Source organism: Centruroides sculpturatus, unplaced genomic scaffold (genome assembly GCF_000671375.1).
Source record: "Centruroides sculpturatus isolate CEXI.00-Female unplaced genomic scaffold, Cexi_2.0 scaffold1192, whole genome shotgun sequence".
NCBI lineage: Eukaryota > Metazoa > Arthropoda > Arachnida > Scorpiones > Buthidae > Centruroides > Centruroides sculpturatus.
In genome coordinates, this window is record NW_019385618.1 from 182,982 (window position 1) to 202,158 (window position 19,177).

Consider the following 19,177-nt stretch of genomic DNA (forward strand, 5'->3'; position numbering starts at 1 on the left):
GCGAAGGACTTACTCCAGGATGGTTGCAAAGCCTTCTTATACTTGTCGCACCAGATATGAATGCACCTGTAATGGTAGATAGGTGCGGACCTACAAATTACCATGTCTGCATGCACAATACCGATTAATCCGCATTATATTCTGGAATATTTGGAATATATCGTGGATTACAAATATTTGTGATATATCGTGGAATACAAGTAAATGGAATATATTGTGGAATACAAATGTTCCACGATATAATGCAGATTATTCGGTATTGTGCATGCAGACATGGTAATTTGTAGGTCCGCACCTATCTACCATTACAGTCGCATTCATATCCGGTGCGACAAGTATATGAACGCTTTGCAACCGTCCTGGAGTAATTCGGTCGCAATGCCGACATCAAGCAGTCCAGATATCAGAGGCCTTCGGATTGCAATGACAATTTCTTTTCGTCAAGAAACATTTCTTGATTATACACAGTTCAAGTTTGCAACAACGCTTTCATATCTCTACATCTTTATTACATATATGTCAATAAAATATATTGGCATCTTATAAACAGATCTTATTGTATGTGAATATGTTTTCATTATATCAATTAAATATTAATATTATAATCAAATCGAGCTTTGTATAGTTGGTGATTACTCACGGATCACATATGTCATTTGTTTCATTCTATACTACTTACGTAATAAATAGTTTTATATCATTTAATTTCTTTTCGTATGTTTTTAATTATGTTTTATATTTAACGTGATCGAATCTACGAATGGAAGCTTCCCAGGCATCACATAGAATTTTTACGGGAAAGACATCATTGCAGGCATGAAGTTGCCTGTAAAGTTGTTTATCCGGGAAAGATGCCAATCAGAAACCATTGTCCACGTATTACAAATAGGGTTTCTCAAACGGGATCCCGGTTGTCTTTTTAAACCGGTTATTTCCCGGGAAATTTGTCTCATCCGGGGATATCCCGCAAATTTTTTAAAAAGTCACTTTTTTCTGACTGTGTTACGATTGAGGAAATTTGGTAAATAAAAAGCATAATTAACTCTGAAACTGTCAAAATGCATTTGTTTTTATTACTTTTAAACTTACTTATTATATTTTAAACATTTTTGCTGGTTATGGCATGTCACAAATGGTCAATAATCATTGCGTAGATTACTTGTGGCAAGACTCTCAAAATTATTTACGTGTAATGTGGAATAACTGCTTACTCTGTCCTAATTTTTAACCATGCCCAGTAGCTTCAGTAACTGCGTAGTGCCAAGTTGTGCAAATTCGGCAAGGATACAAACGAGTACGAAGTCTGCAAGTATGAAGTTTCTCCTCTTAACCAGATTATTAAAGACAAACGAACTGCCGACTGATTGGGCTATGATGTTTCTATTAAAGCAGTCGAGGTAGACAAATCAAGAATACTACAGAACAAAAGAAATACTACAATCTCGAAAATGAACTAGAAATCGTTCAGGATACTGGTGAAAAACACACAATGTTTGTCTTCTCTTAAATGCATTAAACACAATTCCACTCACATCAATTGAATCGGAAAGGCCATTCTCGGTAGCAAGGCTTTTTATTAATAAAGTAAGAATTACATTGAGTGATCGGAATATTGGCCGTCTTTGCTTTATAAATCTTGTAAACATTTACAATATTTTCTATTATATTTTATTTAAAAACGAAAAGTAATTTTTAAGTTAGAAGTTTGATCTAAGTTCATATTTTAAAATTTTTACGTCAATTCAAAGAGTATTGTTGGTGGTGTTGTATGCAGTTTCCAGCAAACTGTATTAATTTTTTTTATTTGTGAACATTTCTACGTTATTCAAAGGTAATTTTTAATATACATCTTACCCAGCATTATTAATATGATTTTTGCGGTTCCAGAACATCATAAGTTACTTTAAAAAACGAAAAATAATTATATCATTTGATTACACGATATTTTGTATATATGAAAAATAATTAATTTTGTCCCGGGATTTCCCGGGATCCCGAGTAACAATTCCCTTTTATCCCGGAATCTCGGGACAAGTAAAAGACCGGGTAAGGAAAAACCCTAATTACAAATAATAAATATGCACACTTTTTTAAATTTCTAATGAAAATGTTTTAATTAATCAAAAGGTATACGTGTTTTAGCGCATGATTTCGAAAGAAGCTTTCTAATGAAGGGGTTAATGTGCATTGCTGGCAGATTGGTCATTTACATATATTTGTTATGTCTGATTTGCAATTCAGATGTAGTTCGATAACGATTCACGGCCAATACGGTTTATGCAGGGTGTGACATACACGAATGTCCAATCAAGCAAGTAGAACAAGGCGTGGCTAACACCTTTTAACAAATCATGTTCAAGGATATTTACCATTGTTTTATTGGTTAGTAACAGACCAATACACTTCGTGTTTTGTCTCTCAACTTGAAAAACTTAATCAGTACGCACTTTAAACGTGACAACACATAAACGGAAAATACATTTAACGATATAAAACTAATTTTTACATATTTACAAGGAGTATAGAAGTAAAGAAATGAAATAATATGTTATCCGTGAATATTAACAAGTTATAAATGGGTCAATTCGAATATAATATAAATATAAATACAATATAATAAAAAAAAATCGCATACAATAAGATCTGTTTATAAGACAGCAATATATTTTATTAGTATATATATAATAAAGATGCAGAGATATGAAAACGTTCTTGTAAACTTGACATGTATAATCTATAAATATTTCCTGAAGAAAAGAAATTGTCATTGTAATTTTAATTCTTAAACTTCGTAAAAGTAGAATTTAAAACAAATCGATTTAAAACGTGATAAAAACAATTTTATAACCGAAGCGGAAATAATTTATAACAAACGCATTAAAAGTAAACAGTTCGGACAAAACTGATGTAGCACAACATTCTGCTCAATACAATTAATCAGTAACCTTGACATATGACCCAGTTCTGACAGGGAAGGGAGTTGTTGTTTACTGAGTAATATGACACTATGCGCATTGTTGTCATTAACAGCGGGGAGTGGGTGCAGCTGACTTGACACCCTGTTGTGAAAGCAATAAACTTTAACTGATCTTGACAGACGTGTCTAGTTACTAAGAATAACAAGTGGGGAGCAGTTGTTTAAAGGGTAATAAAGCACTTCGCGGTTCATTGACTCTCCCCGCTCTACTGACATTACCGCAAGAGCAACAAACAATTAACAATGGACTTTGAAACAGGGTCAATTCCTATCCGATTACAAAGGAGCCGACGACAATGAGGGAAAGTGGAGATAATCTAGTGGCATAGGAACGGAAGTACCACGGACAATTTAGTAAACCTTGAAACATCTGTACGCGAAGCGTTTGTTAGACGACAGCACTTAGTGTGTGTATTTTTTGATATAGAGAAGGCCTACGATCGCTGCTGGCGATATGGAATACTTTGTGATTTGCACAAATTTGGATTGTGTGGTAATTTGCCAGCTTTTATAAAAAACTTCCTGCAGAATCGAAGATTACAAGTCAGGATGGGCATCACTTCATCTAGGCCTTTCACGCAACAAGAAGGTTTTCCTCAAGGCTCTATTTTGAGTGTGACTCTGTTCCTAATCAAAATCAACAGCATAGCTAACTGTCTTCCTCCTAGTGTAAAACACTCTTTGTACGTGGATGATTTTCAGATCTCCTGCCAGTCTAGTAATAGGAGTTTCATTGCGAGACAACTGCAAACCTTTCTAAATCGCATAGACAACTGGTCCAAGACCAATGGTTTTACTTTTAATAAAGAGAAGACCTCATGCATCCACTTTTGCCGAAAGCGTGGTATGCACCTGGATCCGGAAATTTACCTAAACGGGGATAAAATTCCAATGGTGAATGAGGCTAAGTTTTTGGGTGTTTCTTTCGATAATAAACTGACATTTTTGCCACACTTGCGCAACCTGAAGAGTAGATGTTTAAAATTTTTAAACCTTTTAAAGGTACTATGCTGCTCATCCTTGGGAGCAGACAAAGTTTCGATGCTCAGGATTTATAGGGCCCTTGTTCGCTCTAAGCTGGACTACGGTTGCATTGTTTATGGCTCTGCGCGAGAATCTACTCTTCGGATGCTGGATCCAATCCTCCATCAAGCTTTGCGTTTGTGCACCGGTGCATTTCGAACTTCCCCTGTTCAAAGTTTGTATGTGGATGCTTATGAGCCTCCACTATCACTCAGGAGAGAACAGTTGTCTCTTTTTTATTACATTAAACAAAAATCTCAGAAAAAACTTACAGCTGATTGTCCAGATACTCAGCTGAAAAGATTATTTGCCGCTCGGACGAGTTGTGTCCCTACATTCGACATAAGAATGGAGAATGTAAGCAGCACGATTGACCTAGACACAAGCAACATCTCACATGTTGAGGTTAATAGTATTTCACTTTGGTCAACTTCACCGATTGATGTTGATTTAAGCTTAAAGCAGTTCCCTAAAGAAACCATGCCAGACTACGTCTATAGACAGCACTTCGCAGAAATTCAGCATTGTAACAGGAATTCAATTCCTATATACACCGATGGATCTAAATCGGATAACTATGTTGGCTTAGCTTTTGTTTGCCAGGATGAAATTGTGGCAGAACAAATAGCACCGAATTCTTCCATCTTTTTTGCGGAGTTGCAGGCTATTTATTTAGTTTTAAAGTATATAAATCGGAAAGGTGATCGTTGCTGCGTGATTTACACTGACTCAGTTAGTGCACTTCAGGCTTTGATCTTGTATGAACGTAGTTCGCACTCCATAGTTATTAAAATTCAAAAACTAATTTGTCATCTCACTACGAGAAATTTTTTTGTGAAGTTCTGTTGGGTACCAGGCCACGTGGGTATAAGAGGTAATGAAGAAGCTGATACAGCCGCTAAGTCAGCAAGTCCTTCACAGCATACAATGCGTATTGAAGGAGGTCATTTGAAGCTAGTCGTTAAAAAACGACTAGCAGAGAGATGGCAAAATGTGTGGAATGCACAAATCCACAATAAACTTCACGAGATCAAACCTTTGGTAGAAAATTGGACACATAGTAGGCAATATGATAGGAGATCTGAGGTTATCCTTACTCGTTTGAGAATTGGACACACTCGACTGACTCATCAATACCTTTTGAAGGGAGATGACGAACCAGTATGTCAGCACTGCAACTGTGCTGTAAGTGTTAAACACATATTTTGCAACTGTGTTGCTTTTGATCAGATTCGTAGACAGCATTTCGGAAATGCAAGCTTTAGAGACATTTTGGGCCAGAGGCCAAATCTGGATAATATACTGGACTTTCTGAAAGTCATTAATATGTATAGAGAAATATGATGATTTTATTATTGTATAGTTTTATTTACTTCATGGTGCATATTTAAATTATTGTATATATTTATTATTATTTATTTATTTATTTTTCGTTGTTGTTTATTTATTATATTTTAGATTATATATATATATATATATATTACCATTGGCCTTTGAATGGTTAGACTGTTCGGTAAATATGTGTTTTCCTATTTACTGTATTTTGTATCTTCAATCATACCATGTGTCATGGTGCAGTATAGCCTGCATGGCTTTTATGCCAATAAAAATTAACTAACCAACCAACCAACCAACCAACGACCTGATCTGTTTATTTTAAAGCTGTATCGTTTTTAATTACAGAGAAATAAACGTAAATAAAACGAAATAAAGAAAGAGAAGTGTGCCGATAACAGATTCAATCGTAATTCGTGCATTTGCAAGCACATTTACGACTTTAAAATAAAAACGCCGATGCTAAGCATTAGAAAAGCGTTGAGCGATTAGTATTATCGACATACGGTGCTATTACGCGTCATTCCGATCGATTTCCGCGCCCCTATGGCGCGAAATCGGCACAGTCCACCTGGAACGTCATTGCTGACAGGTAGCAAGCTCTGACGTAAAAAATGCGCATCTTCCTGAGTTGCGCAGTCGTCTCGCGCATAGTCAATCATTTTGCGCTGAGCTGGTACAGTACCTTCTCCAAATGTTCTCGTAATTGATGAGAAGTAAAAAATCCTTTCAGAGCATGTGGTCTCGCGACAGAATATAGTCTTTTTTTCCACAATGACTTGCTTATGAACTAATCTTACATGCTTGTTAAGCCTTTCTCCTCGAAAGGAAATCTTATCCCAATAATAACAAGTATTTTCTATATCGTTCAATGCAGTAATATTCTCCATAGCGATTTTTTAGCTACAACTGTAGCAAAAATAATTTAAAAGCAATTATCAATGATAAAAGATGAGTTTAAAACTAAAATATTGACAAAAGAAAATTTCATAGACACCGTACAGCACGAGGTACAGACAATCTGAATGTCACGAAACTAGTGGTATCTCGTAAAATCCAGAACTACGGCTACGGAATCGTTCTGTAATTAGACGTCAGTTTCCGGAAGGGCGGCCATGATTGTCCCAGATAGTAAACTTAAACCAAATACAGTAGAGCGTCGATTTTTCGAATCAATTGGGGACTGGGGTTGTTCGGATAACTGATTTACGTACGAAAAAATAGTTTAACATATCCAATGTCGAAATTTTTATCTGTTGCGTGTCGCTTCGCATTGAATTTTCGTCGATGTTAAGCCCAACAAAGACTATTGTATCGTTAAAAATTATTTTTTTTATTTTGTACAAACAAAAATAAATATATTGAAAAATATAAAAATAATAAAAAAAATATACTTCAGATGTTAATTTAGTATCAAAAACGTAAAATATTTGAGTAGCCAAGACATAGCCATAGATTGAAGCGCCACAGTATTAGCGAAAATTTAAATTTGCCGACTGGAATTCTTTCAGATGATTGACTTTCGGAAAATCGACGCTCTACTGTATATGTATATATACAGTAGTACCTCAGGATACGAAATTAATTCGTTTCGAAACTGAAATCGTATCATGAAAATGTCGTAAGGTGAATCATTTTTTCCAATATGATTACATCTAAAACCAAATAATTTGTTCCAACACAAAAAACACTCAAATTAAAGCTAAGTAGTACATTAAAAAAACTACAGTAAGGAAAACACTGAAAAATTCGTTTTGTAGTTGTAAATGTATAAATAACCATAATAGAATAATAATTGATTTAAAAAATGTAGTTTTATTTGCACTTTACCTTTGAGGATACACTACGGTGAAGGTGTAAACTGGTGGCAGAGGAGAGGGAGAAGGGAAATGATACTAAAACTTAACTTACATAACATAATGTAACAATAACTTAAAAATAACCTAACACTAATTTTTTTTATCTTTTCTGTTTTATATATATGTATATATATTTTTAATTTTTTNTAGGAAAATACTCGGTAAGAGATGCGGATAAACTGCTGAGATGATCTTTAATTTCATCGAGTGTCTCTACATCCAATTCCATTTCAGACTCTTGTAGAAATTTAGTAAGAAGTGGAAAACAGTCAAAATTATCATGCTCTACTTCTGAAATCCAGTACTGTAATTTACGATATAAGGATATCAAATTATCTCGAGTTCTAAAAATGTTTGTTTTCTTTCCTTGTAGAGATAGGCATGTTTCATTCATCTTTGAAAAACATCTGCTAAATATGTAAGTTTTGCACGCCATACATTATTTCTTAATCTGTCAGACAAATTAAATTTATGTTCAAGACAGTAAAACTGCAATTCTTTTATCAATCAACCATTCACACTAGCACATTTCCTCTTGAAAGCCACCTTATTTCTGTATGTAAAAGAAGAGTCATTTGATGCTACCCATATCTTCGCATAAAGCTTTAAAAGAGCTTTGATTGTAATGGCCGAGTCTTAATAAAATTGATATTTTGCACGGCTTCGTCCAAAACTACCTTTAATGAAGCAGAAATTTTTTCGTCACTAATGACAAAAATGAAGAATGCAGTGATTACTGCTGCAGTTTTTTACAACATTTTTTATTCTAGTTACAGCACCAGATAATTTTCCCATCATAGCCTTCGCTCCATCAGTGCACACTGAAATGCATTTATCCCAACCAATACCATGATTTGTTATATAATTATCAACACAATCAAATATATCTTTTCCTGTGGTATGAAGCTCCAAACTTTTACAGAAAAGCAAATTGTCCTCAATTGTTTTATTGAAGTCATATCTAACAAACACAAGTAGAATTGCCAGTCCAGCAACATCTGTACTAATCCATTTGCAACGCGTAAGCATCACATGCATGCAATCGTGAAATAAGTTCGGTTTCATTGTCATCAAAAATATCAGCAATACGCCTCGACACCCTATCATTAGATAGAGCTATAGATTCAACCTTTTAAGCAGACTTTTCATCAAATACACATGAAACTACATCTTTCAATATAGGTTTTATCAATGATTCACCAATAGTGTGTGCTTTGCCATGAAGAGAAATATGGTAAGATGCTTTATATGACGCTTCAGTTGCATTTTTATTGTCTGTTCTGCATTTCTTAAAATTTGTAGTTTTATTGAAACTTTCAAGTTTCCTTTCATAAAAAGATTTATCCTTATTTTTATAGACACTATGCCTGGTCTCCATGTGTCTTTACAACTTTGCTGGTGCCAACGAACTGTTAGCTAATCTTCTGTGACAAATGATACAAATGGCGTCTGGGGTTTCTTCATCACCAGTACTAGTAAAGCCATATGACAAATACTGAGGATCATACTTGCGTTTATTTTTGCCTGGCTGCCGTTCAGAACAAGAGGGAACATATTTAGTGTTTTTTGAACTAGTAGTTGCAGATCGTTCCTTTGCAAGTTCACCTTTTTCTGTATCTTCTTTGGATGTTGTTGCTTTACTAATCCTTTTGAACTTTTGATCCATTGTAAGGCTTTAAAAATAGTAAAAATAATTCGTTGAGTAGAAGAAATGCTTATGGTAGAGCAGTACAACCTTCCTGCACGTGTGTAGCTAACCAACAAAGACAACGATTACCAGTGTTGCCAACTCTGAATAATCTAGTCTGTCAATTGCTGTCAGTGTGAATTCATTGATGTTATAAGATATGNCGTTCTAGATGCAATGTGCCAATCTTTCAGCCGTTCTAGATGCAATTTATCGTTTTATAACTGTTTCAATTTTACTTTAATTGATTTTTCACTCGATTTAATTGGCATTTCTGCCAAATTTAACCGATTTAAAATAATAATAATAATAATAAACATCAAGCAATAAGAACAGTACTTTAAAGATCGTATATTTTCTAATGTGCTGTTTCTATACTAAAACTTAAAACTGGCAATTAAAATGGTAAAAATAATGTACAAAACTATCAGCTGAAAGCAATACATAAATAAAGTTTCGTTCCTTTTTTTCTTAATAATTTTTAGCTTAAAATTTATTTCTCGCGCTCAAAAACTTGTTTTTTTTTTTTTTACATATTCTAGGAAGTACAAATGCTATAATTACAGAAAAAAGGAAAAAAAGAATCAAATTTGTTGCTTGTTTGTTGCCGTTTTTACACATCGATTTTTATAAAAGGTTCGCATTCATACTCGAATTTTCAGAAAATTACTTCCTTTCGTGTTACTACCAAATTTAAAAACACAAAATTACATTTCTTATCCATTCGGGTCTATTTTTAAGTTGTAGAAAAGGAAAAAATCAAGAAGATAATCACAACGGAAACCCCCTCGAACCACGTAAATGCGCTGATATCTTTTTATTTTTACGTGTTACCCAATCTCGATCGTTTAATAACGCACAGACGGACGGACGGGAGAGAAACGTCATCATCACCACCTCATGATAAACCGGTTACGGTTAAGGTGGATAAGTGACGTTTGCGGAAATGACAAATTTCCACTTCCTCGACACGTGAAAACTACCCCGTCGAAGGGATGCTCTGTCACAAACACAAGGGATGTAGTTTGCCGGGAGTATAGAGGTTCCTACTAGGGAAAAAATCGAAAAAAAAAAAATAAAAATCCTTATCCTGTGGAGGAGGAAACGTTCACCTGACCTTAAGAGGCAATGTAGCGGGACTGGAGGAGGAGTGGACCATACATCTACACATATAACTGGTTTAGAAACTGGTTCTTTATTACACGATGTGTATTTCTCTCTGATCATTTTATAGTTAGGGGGAGAGTTTGTTAAGTGGACTCTGAAAACTATCCGCGTGCCGGTATCAAAGCATGAAAAGAAACAAACACACCAAACATTGACCGTACAGGTAAGGTGTTTCCTTTATTTTTTTTTCTGTAGTATAGGCGCGTGTAACTCTATAGCAACACGCTCAAACACACGAGAATATAACGAATTTAATTTTCTTTTATCCTTGTGTTTGAGGAAAAACTTGCGACCAGTCGAGAAATTTATTTATAACAATAATACTTTAATCGATTTTTATAACATAACTTCACAATATGTAGAGATATGTTCTGTGTTTGGATAATTGATGTCACAGCTGATACTTATTTTAGAGGTGATATAAGGCAATTCTGTAACCTAATTCTAGAAAACTCAACTCTGTAAGCGAATTTTTTTTAAGGAAAAACAAATGCTGGATTAGCGTAAGTCAAACAACCTGCAGCTTAGGGCCTCGCTTTATGAGTCTGTAGATTAGGGCCTGTGTTACGAGTCTGTAGATTAGGGCATCGTAATTTTTACACGTATTATTATATACATTAGAAATGGTAAAAAAAAAAAACTCAACGTTTCGGTTGCTTTACGTCACACAGTTCCTTATTTTTGAATCTAAAAATAACGGTAAACCGTCAAAGGAACCAATAAGATCCTTTGTTTTACAATTAAAAAGGCATTATTAAAGGAGAATTATTAAATTTTTCAGTCGATTTTCCTTTTTGTAATTTCACTCGAGTAGGAAAAATATGACTTAGTTCGATTGACAATAGAATCGACGATTGCTTTTATTTTTAAATTGTGCAATAATTTATTGCATGAACGTGCGCTAAATATTAATAAACGAGAAGGAAAACTCGAACGTGGACGAAAATATATTCGAAAGGATGATGATAAGAAAAAAAAAAAAAAAAATACTAATGTTTTTCTGTCCTCAATTGTGTGTCCTAGTAAATGTTACTGAACCAGTACAACGTCGTGTTTTGTTGTGTTTTCGGAGGGGTGTTTTCGGTCACGTGATCGTCGACGTGGTGGGAAAACGTCGATTTGAGTATATTACACGCGCTTAAAAATCATTATCTGTTATGCAAGATTTATAAAACACCCATAACTAAATGACAGGGATTATTAACCATCGAGTGATACATTCCAAGAATGTAGTTATTATTCATGGTTATTAATAAAAATTTCCCCTCGTGGGCACGGTTTCTTTTTTGTATTCTGTTTGCTTTAAGATTTTGTTGCTATCCTTGACAAATATGTTTGTTTTTCAAGGAAGCTCTTGAAAACAAAACTGAATCAAGGTTAAATACCTTTATTAATAAGGTTATTATTATTAGAGATAATGAATGGTGTTTATCTTTATGCCTGGTGGAATTCGTATTGAATAATCGTCGAGGATGGGTTCTTTTTTTGTAGTTATTCGACTAAGTAATTCGGGATTAGTGGAAGAATCATTCAACAGGACACAATACGGGAATTGTCGTTGAATACGGGAGTAATATGCGATCGTTCAACAGGTAACTTCGGGATTAGGGCATCATTGCGCCCTCTTAGTGCCACGGGGCGACTGAGTACAATATTAATGGAGATCATTCATCAGTATATTTGGGATCACAAGAACGTTGAACAGGGGTTATTTGGCAGAGTATTTAGGATTAGAGGATCATTGAACAATAAGCCGCTGTATTTAACAGGATATTTTAGGATTAGGTGACCATTGAACAGAGGTCGTAAAGTAAGTTATTTAACAGGGTATTTTATGTTCAACAACGAAAAAAGATAGTATCATTATTCAGTATTGCGAAACTTCGATACGAATAGTGAATTAATAATTAATAGTTTAATAAATAATATATTCAATTAATACGTATTTGCAAATTAATTGTAAGCACGTATATAAATGAGATAACGTGTACATTGTTTAGAAACGAATTAAACGAACTAAATATTGATAGAAACAGAGATAAGTTAGTTTGTTCCTGTAAAAAATACAATTCGATGTTTTATTTCTGTTATAAATTTGCTACATACTAATTCATTGATGATGTGTTAAAGGTTAGAAAAGGAATAAGAATATAACTAATTATAACAAGTAATGAAGGGATGACAATGCGGTAAGTATAACTAATGCTGACACAATAGGAAATAATAACAAAGATCAGACAGAGATGCCAGTGATAAGCACAATTGTATGAGGATGAGAATATAACTTTTTTTACCGTGTAGAGGGATGAAAATAAAATTTATTACACAGAACAGTGATGAGAACATGCTTAACACCTGTCTAATGCAGTTGAATCTCCAACAGCTGACGATATTAAACAAAAATGCATATAAATAACCTTTAAATGAATGCCAATTTTTACGTTTCCGTCAGTTGCCACTGTTTACAGGTTTTTCTGTATTTTCTACTGTATCAGTATCAGCTTATGTCTATTCTAACATCACTCCTATTGTCCTTTACAGGTAATGTATGGCAAAGCCTCTCATTTTCGAGCTTAATATTCGCTTTTTTTTACAATGTTTCTATTCTTGACAGACACAACAGATGTGTCTTTCATTCAATGTAGTTGTATAGGTCACAGTATTGCCTAGAGGTTAAGTAATCCATTATGTACAGTACATGTCCTAATTTCCGGTTACTTTATAACAACATTACTAAACAGGACGTTATTTAAATATAGCCTATATATGTGTGTAGTATCCTGTATAGAACACGTAGTAATTAATTTTATTTAATTAGTAATATTTAATTACAGATGGACTGATTAACTTCATCATGTCAGTCATATGCCAAACTTTCATACAGAATTCTTGGAAGAAGGATCTGTGTTCCAACTGCTTCAAAACACTGGCCGATCATCGTCAATCACGCGATAAGAACCGTTACTATCTTCATACGGCCACCCCTTACCACGGACACCAATACGCCGATCCAACCGAGTGGAAGTACGTTTTTAACACGGATAAGAGCACCAGGAGCCAAAACTGGTCCATACCAAAAGTTACAAGCATACTGAAGGATGATAGACATCAGAATGGAAGAAGTGTTGCCTTCTTGGATCAGGATCCTATCATCATAGGTTACGGCGGTGATGATTATCACACAGATGACGATGAGTTATGGGACGTGCTATCGGATGATGGTGAGTTTAATTTGGATAAGTTTGACGAAACTGACGAGGATAGGGCAATCAGCAAGATTACAAAAGAAAACACTCGATTCAACACCGTGATTAAGGAAGAGGCAAGGAGTACGATACGTTACGAGCCAGTTTACATGGATAGGAGAGTAACTAGAATCGACGATAGCTACAACAAAAATAGCTACCGCGATAACAGTTGGAAGTACAACGACAAACAGAAAACTTACAACGACTTCCCCAAACCTTATCACTTGCCTCGTGTTTCTATCGGTTATCAGAGTTCTTCCAGCTCCTGCTCAAATTCGTCATATCAGAGTGTTAAACAGAGTAAATCTGAAGTGTTACCACTACTCAAAAGCAGCCCTAAACTCGACTTACCAGATAAGGAGAGTATTTTAAGGAGTAACAGTCCTGACAGACGTCGTCAATCGAGTCCAGCGAGTGAGAGATGCGATAGTAGATCCAGTACTTCAACAAATGATAATGCAAGCTTTGTAGCTGCTAAACTTAAGGCGTGTACGGATAATGAGGCTAAAGTCGCTGTGAAAACGTTGGAAAGTCCCGTACGCGACTCGATTGTTTCTTCAAGCTCTGATAAAGAACTGAGCAGTAATAATAACAAAGATAAAGAGGAGGATAATCAAGATCGGAATAGTGATAAAGTTGTGTCAGATACCGAAAAATTACCCGTTCAGGAGAAACTGGTTAGTGAAACGATGCAGGCAGAGAGTGAGAAAGTGGAAAAAAGCGGCGAACTCCCAGATGAGAAATGCAAAGTAGAGCCACCCTCCTCCTCCCCCAAAAGCGAAGAACTTCAGCCTGAAATAAGAACTAAGGACGAGGAATGTAATGAGAAAAGTGTTAAGAAGGATTCGGTTCATTACGCTGTAAGCAATGCGCTGAAAGAATCGCCTACAGAGAATTTTTACGCAGTGAGTCCTATCCTTGATGAATCACAAAGGAAACCTAACAGGGAAACGAAGCTGGCAGCTCTAGCCATAGAATTGGAACAAGCTCGTCACGAACAACATAAAAATGCCCACTCGGAAAATCCGCACGCCGATGATTCGTGTACGAAATTAAATCGGAATCAGAAACACGCAGCAGAAACAGAGAAACACGAAGAATGCCAGAAAAGCAAAAAGAGTAAATTCTCTCTCAAGAAACTACTTAAACGTAACAAGGACACGGAGAGTGGAGATTCCAGTGCAAAATCATGGAAACACGGGGATTACGATAAGTCTACTTTAAGGTTAAAGATCGTCCATCCTATGGATTTAGTAGAAACGCCATGCAACAACACGAATTCTGCAGATACAGAAGAAACGGTGGCCAATGACTTATCTCATACAGTCAAACAGGAGAACGTAGAAAAAAACACCCCTGCTCACTCGAGCAAACAGCAGGTGAGATACCATTTTTTTCCCCTCTAGAATTCTGATAAGTGTTGTTCTTTATTCTTTCGCTAGAACGGTTTTTTTTTTTTTACTCGACGAAACAGCATTGTTTAATGTGGCAAAGCAGGAAAGTTTTCACGATAATGGTTTAAAGGTAATAAATATTCGAATGTAAAGCTTTCTATACTGATCATTGTTATTCCACTGATGTCTTATGTAAACATCTCTTCTATTCTTTAAAAAAATGATAGCGGATGTGCCATGTTATGACTACTTTTTTGTTGTAACTAAAAATAAATTTTGGCGGTTAATTTATTCATAAAATTTTTTTTTAATTGTTGTTAACAGGAAATACCCTCAACCACTCCTCAAACTAGTCAATCTTCATCTATATCTCATCCTGCCAACCGTAATAAAACCAGTGTGAAATCAGAGAGGCCATCTAAACCACCGCCTCCTCCAAAATGCAACCCAGTTCGACCAAAATCTGCAGATTTGTTCGATTTAACAATACCCCTAAAGAACGGTTTACCAATGGTAACTTCATTACAGTTAATCCGTTAATGAGTGTAAGAAACGTTAATGAATAGACTACATCCTGTTTTCTTTAGGAAATTTCTACGAGGAACCATCAAGAGCAGGTTTACGACGTCCCAAAAAACCTTAAAAACCAACAAAAGAATGAAGAGAAAAGAGGTTAGTGGTATTTTTTTTGGGGGTGGTGGGTTTTATTGTTCTGCAGTTTAGAAACTTGGAAGAAAAAAAACGTTAAACGTTAAACTCTTGGAAAATTTTCGTTACGATTACTGGGCGCGGCTCGTAAATCACCCTTTTAACCCAAAAATAACTAGTTCGAAGAGTGATTTTCGATGATAACCTTTCATTGACGGTGACCCATTTTCGCGATAATTTACCAAGATAATGAATCATGAAGTGGATCTGTATCTAAGATTAGCTATCAGTATGCTAAATTGCAGCTATATAAAGTTATTTTTGGATGGGATCTGTTGATATAAGTTGTAAACGAGGGTTTTTGTTGATTCGTATTAATCTACCTGATCATATTATGATAATTTTTTCCATAATTCTTAAATAGCTCAATTTTTTTCAGATAGCGCAATTTTAGATGAGGATAAACAAAAGTTAATTAGTGAGGTGTTAGAAACGAAGATTAATGGAGTTAATCCCGTAAGTTATTCCTACAAAATCTGTACAGTAAGTCTAGGAAGGTTGATTACTGGAAACAGAATGATCAATGTGGCCCATCAGTGGCCGAGTGGGTAAAAAAACCACTGAATACTGATTGTCGTGGGTTCGCCCCTCACGAGAAGACTGGTCGTGTGAAGTTGTTTTTACGTAATAGGGCTACTTCACTCTCTGGTTGTGGGTTTACGCCTCATCAAAGGGCTGATCAAGTGAAATTTTTCGAGTTTCCTTTACATAATCGGGCCATAAATGTCCTTCCTGTAGGCGGTTCACTCAAGTGTTGCTTTGCCTTTTAATCAATCAATCGAATGCCCACTATGTAGACTCGTGTGACTTCACTTAAAATATATTTTATAATCAAATATTAGCAAGTGTTTCCAGTAAGCATCACTCCTGGACTTGAGGATCCTCTACAAGATCCTCATGAACTCCTTTAAATATTCCAGGTAACCCCGGATACCTCGCAAAACACATGGAAAAGCCTAAATACTTCCTTAGAATCGCCTCAAACGTACAAAGAATCACCCAATTTAGATAAAATGATTAACCATAACGATCCAAGTAAAAAGGAGATGAATAAAACGCCTAAAGCATGGATCACATTAGAACATAGTTATGCAGTAGTTACAGCAGCTAATCATGAAGTCCTATCGAAATTCCTTGATACCGTAAGCTCAACAATATAAAAAATATATAATTTTCCTTTATATATTTTTTATTGTTGTTTAATTCTTTACTTTAGGCAGCTGAAGAACGATCTCAACAACTGTGGAAACCAGAAAATTGTTCGTTAAACTGGACAGATTTCGAACTAGTTTCCAACCAACCGGTTAAGGTATTACACGATATTCTCCTCTTTGATGCCATATTCAGGCATGGTTTAAGGACGGAACTGACTTTAATGGTAAATATGCAAGTTTATTTATGTTATTAACAGGATATACATTTATTAAAGCTAATACGTTACTTCAACAGGTGACTAAGAAAACTCTCCAACCGCTTCCTTGTGGGAAGGGTGAATCTACTTATCCCGTTTTGGGTTATTTTGTTGATAATATACCTCAGGATATTGCGTCACGTAGCCCTTTAATCGATTCAGTGTCCACTGTACATATTTTACAGCGTTCAGATGTAGATACTTTAGAAAATTACTGCTCATCAACTAACACAGACGTGGATTTGACCACGGAGAAGACGTTCATCCTGCTTCAACTAGTTTACTTTTTGAAGGTGTTCCAAGGTCGAAACTTGAAAGGTGTACCTGAAATGAGGAATATCTTCCTATCCAAAAAGGATAAAGAGATGAATAGGGTTATTTTCCTTAACAATTCGGACTTATCACATAATCAGAATAAAGTGTCATTGTGCCAATTTGCTTTAACCGTTGCTAAGAACTTATTCCATTTCAATTCCCTGGAAGATATATCTTCGTGTCCTTATATACCAGCAACTCATAAGAAGATATTTACTAACATTTTTCGCTTGTTGCAGCAAGAAAAATCCTTTTCTCTCATGCAATGCCAAGGATTTATCGAATATGCTCTATGGGGACCCCTCAATGTCGTTCAGAATTGCAAGAGAAATCAGCAAGAAATGGACATCACTCTTCAGAGATGGTTAGATACAGAAAGAGCAAAGTGCCTGAAGATACTTGTAAGAACGCTATGCACACCAAATGTAGTTACTTTTCTAATTTCCTACGACGAATTCCACGCGGAATTCCTTCTGAAAACCAGTGTCAGGAGCCTCAGAGAAGTTGCGCTCAAGTCTTAAAACCTCCCCCCGTGTAAATATGTAACACTGTACAATCGAGAGGTTTATACGACTATTCTCCCATTGAATGAACATACTTAAGAGTATAGAAATCCTACTAAACGCGAAATTGTTTATACATATTTGTTAAATATTGAATAAAATCTTTTATAATGCTCTGTTTACAATCACCTCGCACGATTAATTCAAACACACGCCCCTCGTAATAGGAACTAAATCGAAAATAATCCGCGCATAACAGGATATATCGGAATTCAGTACCCATTCAAACTAGCCAACAGTAAAATGCAAATTCGTCGCTCCCACCCCCAATACCTATTATGTTACGGGTTCATCAATATGGCAAACGAGTCCTCCCTCTTCTTCCTGCTCTACTTAATTATATATACAACAAATCATTAATTAATGAGGTTTTTTTAAAGGGTGTTAGCTCCTTAAATAAAATAGATATTGTCATTTTTGTATGACCCGAAAGGAAATTTGATAGCATCCAACCGGACAAATGTGGATCCGGTATGGATCTCGAGTTTCTAATGAAGGAACTATAAAATTTACATTGAAAATTTCGCGTAGTTTACGTTCTTTATTCGATTGATAAAGCATTAAGAATGCAAGAAACTGTGTCAAGGATGAAAGCTTGACGTGAAGATCAACTTTTATTAACTAACTAACTCACACGAATGTAGAAAACACATTTTATGCTAATAAAATGGTGTCTTTAGACAGTTACAATTTAAGTTTTAATAACGTTATGCTCGAGTTCCATATGTAATTTTTAAAAAGGGGATTTTTTTTACAGCAACCTACCCGTATCGTCTTACCGACGCCATATTGGATTTCGAGACGTCTCATCGTATTTGCCTGTATTTTCGGTCGTGACCGCTGGTAACCCCTGAAGCTATTTCTTGTTTAAAGGCCATCAAGCAGCTCGACTTTTTAAATATATTATTTTTTCAAAAGAAATCCACTTAGATAAGAATATAGGAAGTGGATCAATAAATGTCAAGATTACTGAAAGATGCGAAGTTTTTTTTTATTTTATTTTTTAAACAGATATATATTTCTTTGTATTATGTGTCATGAATTAAGGAACAAGTTAAATTAATAGAGTAAGGTAACAGATGTAAATTCTTATGTAAAGTACAGGCTAACCACTCCAGAACACGTGATAATGATCAATTAATTGGTGGATCCGTGAAGGAAGAATAGTGAGGAATGATTTATTTGGTGTTCGAAACGATCCCTCCACACACGCTCACTTCACTTAATTTTATTGAAGGTATAATATAATATAATTAGAACCTGCAAACCTGCATTCACCCCTGTGCCATTCTGTATTAAGATTTTTTTCCCCTGTACTTTATAAACGAAGAAAAATCAAAGATAAGTGGGCACGGGGGTATAGGGGTATTACGCTACCAAATCCAAGCCATAGTAGTGTTGGTACTTAGGCTTACCATTGTGTTCACAATTGTGACGTAAGTGGCAACAATCGGGAAGTATTTCGTGTGTTAATAATATTGCAGTCTAGT

At 35.3% G+C, this 19,177-nt stretch overlaps 2 protein-coding genes and 1 pseudogene across 2 annotated transcripts; 2 read left to right on the forward strand and 1 right to left on the reverse strand.

Annotated features, from left to right (window-relative positions):
• The first annotated feature begins 3,309 nt into the window (after positions 1-3,309).
• On the forward strand, positions 3,310-5,398 carry LOC111640651. Its single transcript, XM_023386683.1, has one exon. It carries the CDS (start codon positions 3,527-3,529, stop codon positions 5,342-5,344), a length of 1,818 nt encoding a protein of 605 aa, XP_023242451.1. The 5' UTR covers positions 3,310-3,526; the 3' UTR covers positions 5,345-5,398.
• Positions 5,399-7,330: 1,932 nt separating this feature from the next.
• On the reverse strand, positions 7,331-8,860 carry LOC111640649 (annotated as a pseudogene).
• A 743-nt stretch (positions 8,861-9,603) lies between these two features.
• Positions 9,604-18,063, forward strand: LOC111640655. The gene is made up of 8 exons (XM_023386689.1): positions 9,604-10,211; positions 12,883-14,675; positions 15,015-15,203; positions 15,278-15,362; positions 15,778-15,854; positions 16,319-16,540; positions 16,615-16,776; positions 16,848-18,063. The coding sequence occupies exons 2-8, from the start codon at positions 12,903-12,905 to the stop codon at positions 17,643-17,645; spliced, it is 3,306 nt and encodes a 1,101-aa protein (XP_023242457.1). The 5' UTR covers positions 9,604-10,211; positions 12,883-12,902; the 3' UTR covers positions 17,646-18,063.
• The last annotated feature ends 1,114 nt before the right edge of the window (positions 18,064-19,177 follow it).